This window comes from Camellia sinensis, chromosome 13 (genome assembly GCF_055761805.1).
Source record: "Camellia sinensis isolate YWXY chromosome 13, ASM5576180v1, whole genome shotgun sequence".
NCBI classification, from domain to species: Eukaryota; Viridiplantae; Streptophyta; class Magnoliopsida; order Ericales; family Theaceae; genus Camellia; species Camellia sinensis.
The window spans coordinates 14,810,711-14,821,969 of NC_138973.1; the positions used below are offsets into that span (position 1 = coordinate 14,810,711).

General features: G+C 36.4%; 1 protein-coding gene across 3 annotated transcripts; it reads right to left on the minus strand.

Annotated features, from left to right (window-relative positions):
* Positions 1-297: 297 nt before the first annotated feature.
* Positions 298-10,907, minus strand: LOC114264920 (rust resistance kinase Lr10). Of its 3 annotated transcripts, none has more exons than XM_028205657.2 (3): positions 10,654-10,907; positions 1,992-2,159; positions 298-1,848 (listed from the first exon to the last, which is right to left on the minus strand). In XM_028205657.2, the coding sequence occupies exons 2-3, from the start codon at positions 2,104-2,106 to the stop codon at positions 665-667; spliced, it is 1,299 nt and encodes a 432-aa protein (XP_028061458.2). In that variant the 5' UTR covers positions 2,107-2,159; positions 10,654-10,907; the 3' UTR covers positions 298-664. The 3 variants fall into 3 exon arrangements, with proteins under 3 accessions (XP_028061458.2, XP_028061453.2, XP_082757713.1); XM_028205652.2 differs by having other exon boundaries at positions 298-1,896; XM_082901587.1 differs by lacking the exon at positions 10,654-10,907 and adding an exon at positions 8,122-10,607 and having other exon boundaries at positions 298-1,896.
* Between the last annotated feature and the right edge of the window lie 352 nt (positions 10,908-11,259).

The window sequence follows — 11,259 nt, forward strand, 5'->3', positions numbered from 1 at the left end:
CCAATTTTAAAAGTTGTCAACAACTTTTAATGTATGCCAAATGATGGTGAAAACATGATATATGATTATTTTATTGTAAGTTATCTAATCATATATCCTATTGATTATATAGTTTTGAATAAATACATGTGATGATATAGTTTTGTGATATTTTTTGCATTGTATTAATAGAAATTGGTATTTCATTTTACATGTGTTATTAAATTTTTTTTTTAAAAAAATAGCAAATAAATTTTACTTTTTCAATGAAATTCCCATAGAGTCCCTATTAACACACGAATCAACTCTCCTAATATAGTAATAATAGGATTCAATAAAAATTTCATTAGAGAAATATATACATTTGCCTCCTTAAGATTAAACTCCTACTTGTCCTTGTTTAAGCATAATAACAATTTGAAAGGAACTTATTTTACCTAATATTTTTGTGCAACTCAAGCGGTAAATAAAAATGATTGAGGATAAATTACACTAATCTCCTTCCATAGTCTCACTAATATAGCATTTTTCTGAAGATAAACAAACTATAAAATACATAAAATAAAAAAAAGTCAAGCATTTTACTTTAGCGTACAAATTACATACATTAATATTGCATATTATAAATCATTATTAAACATTTTTTTTTCTCTTTAGGGTACAAATTACAAAGGATTCTCATTCTTTAGCTTGAACTGGCCATTTGTATCTCATGCTTAGCCATGATAGGAGTTGTGTCCTTGTACCAATGTGTATTACTTCCTTCATTGCTTGTATAGTCTGAACTGTTTGGTGGATTCAGCACATCCACCACAGAATACAAATAATGGAATGGTTTAGGAGGTGGCTTCACCTCCATTTCTCCCTCCAACATTTTCACTACAACACTCATTGGCGGCCTTTCTTGGGGAGAGTCCTGAACACACCACAAAGCCACCATTGCCATTCTCTCTGCTTTCTCTCTGTTATTCTCTTCGATTCCGCACAACAATGTCATCGCTTCCAACTCGCCTTTCTCAAACTTATCCCATACATGTTTTGGAAACCAATCCATGCTCTCATCAGTCCCAACTTTGGTATTCCTCCTCCTCCCTACTATCTCAAACAAAAGCATACCAAAACTGTAAACATCACATTTGTGTGTAATGGGATAGTTCTTGAGAAGAAACTCTGGGGCTGAGTAACCGGGAGTCCCTCTATATCCTGCGGAAGACACATGTGTGTTGTCTCTATTGCAAAGCTTTGCCAACCCGAAATCAGCAACTTTGGGGGAAAAATTGGCATCTAATAGGACATTACCGGGTTTTATGTCGTAGTGAATAATTCTCTGCTGACACTCTTCGTGCAAGTAAGTAATACCTTTTGCTGTCCCAATTGCGATTTCATGCAACTTCTCCCATTCAATCATTTGTGTATCGTTGAAAAGGTATTTATCTAGTGATCCATTTTCCATGTACTCATACACTAATGCACTCATTATGTGATCGTAGCAAAAACCATATAGTCGGACTAAATTTATATGGTATGTTCTTCCAATAGTACCCACCTCTGCCATGAACTGTTGCTCAGCTGCTTTATCCGAGCTCCTATTGATGACCTTGACCGCGATCTTAACTCCATTTGGAAATTGACCCTTGTAAACAATCCCAAAACCTCCAGAACCCAACCTTGTAGCGTAATTACTTGTGAAACTACATAGCTGTTCGGCTGTAAATCTAACCGGTTTCTCCTTTGCCAATTCTTCGAGGAACCTCTCCATTGTTGGTGCATCGATTTCCCAAACTCGAACCACATTTAAGGTAGGTGGTGAAGCCACAGCTGCTCGTAATTCTGAAACAATTGCTTTTCTCGCTATCCTGGCGCAAACCACTAAGCCAAAGACGATGACTAGAAATACTACCACAAACACTATTGCACCTATAAATTGAAAATAAAATAAAATAAAAATTATATTTTTTTCTATATTATTATAGTTTATTTTTTAACAATTTCTACTTCATGAATGAACTTACCTGCAGCCCCGTTGCCCGAAGGAGGAGAGTAATCTGTAGACGTCATTGGGGGTATAGGCGGAAATTCCATGGATATGTCAGGGCCCAGGGCAATAATCTCTCTAGACATTTCCATGTCCCCCTGAAGTACCAAAAACTTCCCGATTTACAGGCTTGGCCCCCCTTTAGCTGTATGGTTATGTCATTCGCATTACATAAATATATTAGCAAGGCTATGATATACATCATTTTTTTTTATTATAAAAGATATTAAAATTTTGTAGTGTTAATCACTAATTATTGTGGTTATACTATGATAGAAAAAAGGGGTATTTTTTTTAAGGTCCCTGATATTATGATTTTATAGTATAAATTGTTAAAATTGATGTATAAAGAGAAATAGAGAATTGTATTATTGATTGATATATTGATTGATGTATTACAAGATAGATTAATTACAATTCCTATACAATCTATATATAGAAGAAAATGTGGTAGTAGGTGTAGTGGAGGTGATAGTGGGTTAGGTGAAGTGGAGTGTGTGGTGAAGTGGAGGTAGGTGAAGTGGAGTGGGTGAAGGTAAAGATGGGAAATTCTAACAGCCCCCCGCAAACTCAAGGAGGAGAGAAACGAACCAACTTGAGTTTGGAGAGAGTAACAAAACAAGAAAATACATAAAAATAAAAAAGGATAGGAGACACTGTATGGTCGTGTCAGATCGTTGGTGAAGACACTGTATGGGGTGTCATAACGTTGTAGAGGACACTGTATGGTGGTGTCAGACCGATGTAGAAGACAGTTTATGGGGTCATGTCGGACCGTTGTAGAAGACAGTTTATGGGGTCATGTCGGACCGTTGGTGAAGACAATGTTGTGACAGTTTACGGAGTCTTGCTGGACCCTTGTAGAAACTAACCGGAATCAATGTCGGGACAGTTTACAGAGTCTTGTCGGACCCTTGTAGAAACTAACCGGAATCTATGTCGGGACAGTTTACAGAGTCTTGTCGGACCCTTGTAGAAACTAACCGGAATCTATGTCGGGACAGTTTACAGAGTCTTGTCGGACCCTTGTAGAAACTAACCGGAATCTATGTCGGGACAGTTTACAGAGTCTTGTCGGACCCATAAAGGAGCTAACCGGAATCAAATGTCGGGACAGTTTACAGAGTCTTGTCGGACCCATAAAGGAGCTAACCGGAATCAATGTCGGGACAGTTTACAGAGTCTTGTCGGACCCATAAAGGAGCTAACCGGAATCAATGTCGGGACAGTTTACAGAGTCTTGTCGGACCCTTTAAAAAATCGCATCCTCAAAAAGTGTGCCCAATTTTTCAAAAGGCGTGCCATCAAAAGGCGAGCCTAATTCATCAAAAGGTGTGCCGGTCATGATGACGAGGCACGTGGGCGCCTTGGCTTGCGTGCCTGTTTGTCGGCTGGTGGTAAGAGGCGCGCGATGCGCGTGGCTGCCTCGGCTATAAAACGGAGGCTGAGGCTGAGGCAGACGAGTCTGAAACCTCTGAACGCTCGGAGAGCTTGTCTCTGCAAATCTTGAAACACCCGGAAACCAACCCTTCTCTGAAACACTTAGCAACTCAAAAACATGGCCTCTTCTTCCCGTCCAGTTACCCAGAACCTGCTCACGCTCTTTCCAGAACTGAACGAGCCCACAAGAGAAATAACTGGTGCGGTGGCTAGTGAACCGCAACCAAACACCTCTGGTTTTGCTCCATTGAACTTTCCGATGCGGTCGGTGGAGCAAAAAATGGCGATGCAAACTGATATTGAGGCTAATCAGTATACTCTGAAGTCATGCGTGGAAACCATGACGGCGGTCACAAATTTGTCGAACCGGCTGCAGAGTAGGACAAATGAGGTGCAGCATTTAAACGCCCAGCTGGCGCTGCTCCAACGCATGTATAAGGATGCGCGAGCAGAGATAAGCGTGCTAAGGACAGAAAACAAGGAGCTGAAGCGGAAGGCCACCGTGATGTTCCGATTTGGAGGACCGCCATATGCGGCAGTGGAGGAGCAGGGAGTAAATGTGCTCGGTGGCGGGGGAAATCCGGAGGCAACACCGTCAAGAGCTGCTCAGGACGGAGGCAAGAAGAAGAGACCTGCAGCAGAGTAGAGAAGCAAAATCCCGCCTGTGGATGTGGTTGTTTGGTTTTTTTGTTGTTGTTGTTGTTGTTGTTTTTTTTTTTTTTTTTTTGATGTAAAAGTGTGATCGGGGTGAGCCCTGATATGAAAAAAAATATGAGTGTTGGGCAAATTTGTAAATTGTTTGTTTGTTTTTTTTTTTTTTTTTTTTTTTTTGGCAAGAATAATAATAAGAAAAATGTAGTAATGGGGAAGAGGCAATTCCCGTCGGTGTGTTTTTTGTTTTTTATTTTTATTTTTATTTTTATTTTTTTATTTTTATTTTTTTTTTAATAAAAAAAAATAATAATAATAAGAAGAATAATATGGCGCATTGAACAGCATGATGGCTTTGGTGGGTGGAGTCTGTGGGTGCTGTAGTTAATATAGTATAATAAGCATATATTAAAATAAAAGAAAGTGGCTGCAGAGAGAGAGATAACATGCCCATGTGCATAGTTAATATAGTATAATAAGCATGATGGCTTTGGTGGGTGCTGTAGTCGGTTTCATTTCAATAGAGGGAGTAAAATAATAAAAAAAAAGAAAAAGAAAGTTAAGTGGGTTTCAAAAGATGAAGTAAAATAATAAAAAAAAAAGAAAAAGAAAGCTAAGTGGGTTTTCAAAAGATGAAGTAAAATAATAAAAAAAGAAAAAGAAAGTTAAGTGGGAGGATTCTTGAATTGGGGTTTGATTTATCCTCAGATTCATGCTCCAAGGCTTCCCACTCTTCCAAATGTGGAACATTGGAACCCCACCCAGGCAAGTCATTCTCAGGAAGTCGGGTCACAGTAACCATGTGAATAGGGGAAGGGATGTCTCTGAGATGTGTAGTACCAGGGATCTGAGCTTCCAATGTATACGTCAAAGCAATGAGCTTCAGATCAACATCTGAAAGGGTCTGTAAGTCACCAGTTGACGGCATAATCCGGCAGGTCGTCGGCGAGGACCACCAGTTGAACTACGACCACCACCACTTCAGCCTCTTCAAGAGCAAGTTCGGAAAGTCGTATGCCACCAAGGAGGAGCACGATCACAGGTTCTCGGTGCTGCGGTGGTGTCGCCAAAGCTACGGAGGAGGAGACTTTGAGTTGTAAATTTGGATGGGTGGATCTGAGATCCCTCTACTGTTTGCAGATCTGGATTTGGTGCTGATGTGATAATGAGTGAAAGAGAAGAAAATATGGGAAGGTATGTGTAGAAAATATGGGAATAGGTTGAGGTCCGGCGGACGGCTAAGGTGAGGTTGCCGCCCGCCGGTGAAGCGAAAATATGAGGTTCTAAACCTGCTCTGATACCATGTTAAAATTGATGTATAAAGAGAAATAGAGAATTGTATTATTGATTGATATATTGATTGATGTATTACAAGATAGATTAATTACAATTCCTATACAATCTATATATAGAAGAAAATGTGGTAGTAGGTGTAGTGGAGGTGATAGTGGGTTAGGTGAAGTGGAGTGTGTGGTGAAGTGGAGGTAGGTGAAGTGGAGTGGGTGAAGGTAAAGATGGGAAATTCTAACATAAATGACATCAAATATTTTCATGATGTCTAAGGTCCCTCAACAACAATCCAGAGAAAATTGGTCCAGAGAAAATTCAAGTCAGAGAAAATTGGTCCAGAGAAATTTTGAGTTTCTTTGACCTCCTTAGCCTTTCATGGACACTACCAGAGAAATTTCCTTAGCCTTTCATGGACTCCAGAGAAAATTCAAATTTCTCTGCCGTGGGTTTGATCCTCCACTAGCAGCATCCTGGTTATATGATTATGAATTACAAATTCTTCAATTCTGCCAAAAGATTTCATTAATGTTACTAGATGTGTGGAACCTAAGGAAAATTTCTTTAATGTTAAACATGCCAAAAGATCCATGCTTGAAACCAGAGAAATTCTCTGGACCAACCCAGAGAGTTGAACCCAGAGATGTTGCCTTCCATAATATATACCTTTGACTCTAACAACCAAACAATGCATAAAGCTGAGAATTTAATTACCAGAGCTAGAGCTAGATGAAACGAAAGTGAGCCAAGCAAGAAGAAAACGAAGCAGCATTAGAGTTCGCATCTTCTCTCTTCTTCACATCTTTCGGGGTTCAAGACTGTGCTGGTGGTTGTTGGTGTGAAAAAAAAAAGAAAAGAAAAGAGATACACACACAGCAACACACAAGCTCCCTCACTCTCTCGGTGATGGTCTCGTCCTCCGCCGACTTCTTCTTGCAGATCATGCAAATGTCATCTTCGTCGCAGGAGAGGTTGCTAGAGTGCGCCATTGAAGAAGGAAAGGCAGGCCGGGTTCCGACGATCATCTCAGCTCTCCATGATCGATCTGTATTTCAGAAACAGAGTGATGATGATTGCGTTTCTGATCACGAACAGTGAACTCTGTGTGTGTGCGTGTTTGATCATGGTGATGAGTGAGAGTAGAGAAAAGGAAGGGGGCTGAATTTCTCTGTGATAGATGGAGGGACCTTAGACATCAAAAAATAATATCGTGGATCTCTTCCATTACGAAAAGTGGGGGAGGGACCCTGGACCAATTTTCCCTAGAAAAAATCATTGAAAAAAATTATTTATGAACTATTGTGATTATGCTATAAACTATTATGTTATGAATATTAAAAAGTTATGAATTATCATAGTGAGAAAAGTCATTATCAAATCATTATCTCTATTTTGACTATTATCAAAGTCATTATAAACTATTTGGAAAAATTACGTAAGTTTTTTAAAATAATTTTAAATTAGTGTTAAACTTTATCAACTTTAATAATTAAAGCTATAAACTCTTTCATAAATTTAAAAATATTCTATGAAGTTTCAATTGATTTGCAATTTTTTCAAACTATTCTGTTTCTCTTGTTATACTTTGACTCTCTATTAAAAAAAATAATTCCCTCTATTTTTTTTACACGTCTTTTCTTAAATAATAAAAAATCACTAAAATAATCATTATGTAATAGTTGGTGCTTACGTAAAAAAAAATTATATTAAGAATAGGATGAGACTCAAAATCAAGATCATGTGTTTGATAAAGAAGACAATCACTACTTGAACAACTTATACTATGTATACATTCTTCTTGATCATTATTCTTATACTATTGTCTTTTTTCGATTGTAGACCGCTAATATATATAAATATATATTTATATATCTTCATGCTTGGCTTCTAATAATGAAATCTTGATTCCATCCATGTCTAATTAGAATAGATAACACTTGAAAATTCAGTCCAACCAGCATTGAAGGAAAGCAAGGACAACATGACTCTTTGATTCCGTCCATATGTCTAATGAGTTTTGACATTTATTATGCATATGGTTTTGTGGGAGTTGAGCATGAAAATTATACATTCAATGAACAGAGTATAAGCCCATCACTGATGGCCCAATTAGATCCATACTTGACCAGGCCCACTAGTTTAGAGATACTATGTTGAGTGATCTATGCGCCGATTAGGTGATACACCGAGAAACAATCACCGACAATTAAAGAGCATTCATGCCGACTACAAAGGTCAATTCAGCATGACTATCCCAATTGAAGTGAGCCTAAGTTGTCCCTTTCTGGAGGTGTAATAGGGACATTGGTCTTGAGATTGTAATAATAGAAATATCTACACAAGGCTTCTATACAAGGAAGAGAACTGGAAAAACAAAGGTATGCACATTCACCCAAACTTAATTGATTCCCAAAATATCTAACCTATCTCCTTTCATCTACAATCTAACTTAACCACTAGAGTGCTAATTCCGACATCCCCAACCGAAGTGTTTCTTATTTCAGGCATTGGAGCGAGGATCAAACAAAGGTCTGCTTGGGACAAAGGAATATTGAAAAACCAACCTTCACAGTTTTGGTTGTTCATGGAAATTTTATTTGGACAAACACGAAATGGTAAAACTAATTATAAATCAATGGAAAATTTTGCTCTAATTATCTGTAGAATTACCATATCCCCTATCATTAATTAGAAGTTTAGTTATTTTGAAAGCTTTAAAAGACATGTACCAGTCGAAGATTGCTCGGAATAAAGCCCTCCTGATGAGAAGGCTCATAAATTTGAAGCTGAAAGGCGGTGTCTCTGTAGCAGAACACACCAGTGAGTTCCAAAATCTGGTGAACCAACTAGCAACTGTCAAAATAGAGTTAGATGATGAGATGCAGGCCCTATTGCTGCTCAGCTCCTTGCCAGATAGTTGGGAGACGTTGGTGGTGTCCCTCAGCAACTCTGCACTTAAAGTAAGACTGACCACGAACATGATCACTAATGCTTTATTTAGTGAAGAGGCAAGAAAGAAAGACATGGGGGGAGATCAGTCGCATGCCCTTGTCACAGAAAATAAAGGTAGAGGCAGAGGCAGGGGAAGAAGCAAAAGTAGAGGACACAGCAAAGGAAGATCTCAAGATAGGGGGAAGTCTAGAGAAAGTACGAGCTGGCTAAGGTTTAAGTGTTACCATTATAGCTAGAAGGGTCACATAAAGAAATATTGCTATACCTTGAAGGGAGAACAAAGCTGCCATAGACCTGAGCAAGAATTCTATGTACCATTCTCGCACAAACCACATTGTTGTTCCGTATCATTGGATACGCGAAGTGGTGGAGAAGCAGTTATTGGAATTGGTCAAGATCCACACAGATAAGAATCCAGCTGACATGCTTACAAAGGTGGTCTCGAGAGACAAACTTGAAGTGTGCAGGGACATTACTGGGATGGACTTCCAGTAAGGATCCTACTCTCCATAAGTGTAGAGGGGGAGAATTGTTGAGGATCCACACCAATGTGATCTTGGCTATGATGGAAGTCAAGTATGGAGGTTGTCAATATAGATTTGTTGAAGTTTTTCAAAACTAGGGTGGCTTGCCATTTATTTTGATAGTTGGTTGTTGGCAAGCAGAGGTTGGTAAGTAGAGATTGATTTGTTTTTGGGCTCTCCCGTTTGTGTATGAATAGGGAGAGCTGTTAGCTGAATTGTATCATCAAAAATTTGAGAGAGAGAGCTGTGAATTGAGTGAGAATATTTTTCCTCCTCTGTTTTTGTTTTTGCTCAGTTATTAGTAAATTCTCATTTTTGCTCCGTGGATGATGGCATTGGGCCGAACCACGTAAATATTTGTGTCTAATTTGTGTGTGTGATTGCTTGTTGATCATCTTCATGGGTGTGTTTAATCCGAACAATTGTCTTTTGTGAAGTTGTGATTTGGTTAGAATTTGCATATATTTGTATAATTCTTTTGCTTTATAGTCAAAATCATAATTATTTTGGTGTAATTGAACTTCTTTGAAGATCTCCACACAATATGAATATCATAAAAATAAAGATAAACTATTAATAGGTCCTAATAACTTGACTTAATTCTCATTAAATCCTATTGAAAATAAGTCCTAATAAAATCGTTACTAAAATAATTTTGTTGTGACGATTTTTTTGTATATGTTGCTAAAAATTGATAATTAGTAATTTTTTTTGTTACGATTTTTATAAATTGTCTCTAAAACTTACAGTTAGTGACGTTTTTCTATGATAAATTTTTTAAACTGTCGCTAAAACTTATAATTAGTGACATTTTTGTGACAACATTTTCAAACTATCGCTGAAAATTAATAATTAGTGACTTTTTTAATAGTATTTGATTAAAATTGTTATTAATTTTCACATGACCTATTAAATAATAAGTTCACCTAATAAGACCTACATATAAGTTCCCTAAAATTAGAGCTAACAATTGTATGGCCAGAATTCAGATTTCTTGTTTCCCAAATTCCCTAATAACCTTGTCTCAATTGCGCAATATGATCAAGTACACATAGTACAAAAAGGTTTGTGACTAACAACTAAGAGCATGTTCGAGACTCAAAATTCAAATACAGAAAAATATTTAAAAATATATATATGTAGTGTATGATACAGATCTATTCTATGTGTGCATGGATTCCACAATATAAAAATTGAATCTAGGCTAGATATAGTTTTTCTTAATATATTTTGTGTCTAAGTTCTTAATCTCTAATATTAGTGGAAAAGAATGGGAGTCTATACTCTATCGTGCTATTATTTTCTCTTTTTGTCAGACCTTTTAATTCACTCGAGAAAGGAGATTTGAAAATTATTTTTCAAATTTTTGGTACGTTTTCTATGATATTTCCACTAATAATGTTAAGAAGACATTATCGAAATATATTAATGAATATGAATTCCTAGACATAGATTTCATTAACAAATATTATAAAATTATGCTCATTCATGTATTTTGTGTCTCATAAAATTTTGTCTATTCATGTTTCGATGAAAAAGGATAGAAACATATGTTTGAATTGATAAAAATAAAATAAAATAAAATAAATAAACTTTGGGATAAAAACAAACCTGGGTTGACTAGAATATATTGAGCAATTGACAACAAGATATTCATTATTTAAATTTTAAATTAAAAAAAAAAAAAAAAACTTGGTCTAATTTTTTTTTTGACGGTAAATTCCTATCATGAATTAGAAGTTTAGTCCTTTTGAGAGCTTAATTGAATACAAGAAATTCACATACCAATAACAAGCCAGAAAGTGTACACTTGGGCGTTGAGAACTCTGCTTTCACCACCAAATGCAGAAACTTTTTCTTTGTTTCTTTCTTCCCTTTACCCTTGGCTAAACTGATAAATAAATACAAATGAGAGAGAGAGAGAGATAGATGAGAGGAAATTTCAGAGAAGAAGACCACAAGTTCAGAAGTCTATCCACGCACAAGGATGGACAGTCGGCACTGGCAGGTGCCACCCGATAAATTAAAAATTGAGGAAAAAATACAGATTATTCTTTGTAGGGGGAGAAAAAAATTATAAAGATAAATTACAAATATATTTATGAGATTTGTTTAAAATACAGATTATTCTTTGTAATTTGAAAAATTATAAATATCTCATTATTAGAAATTTTTTATTTAATAGAATTAATTAAAAAAATAAAATTTATAATTGTTCTCCTATATAATAACAAAATTACTTAAATTATTAATTGAAACATATTTATAATATTATTAAAAACTGTTAATTGACTTGCTACTTTATTAATAAAATGAGTGATTTGTTATGAAATTAGAAACCTCAAGGAATGAAACGTAATTTCTAAAATTGTAGGAGGTGATTCATATTTT

Bases quoted from the DNA above. Each gene is read 5' to 3' on its own strand.
- LOC114264920 (XM_028205652.2), bottom strand. From the start codon at position 2,106: ATGGAAATGTCTAGAGAGATTATTGCCCTGGGCCCTGACATATCCATG. The intron at 1,897-1,991 runs GTAAGTTCATTC...TTCAATTTATAG, and splicing joins TTCGGGCAACGGGGCTGCAG to GTGCAATAGTGTTTGTGGTA.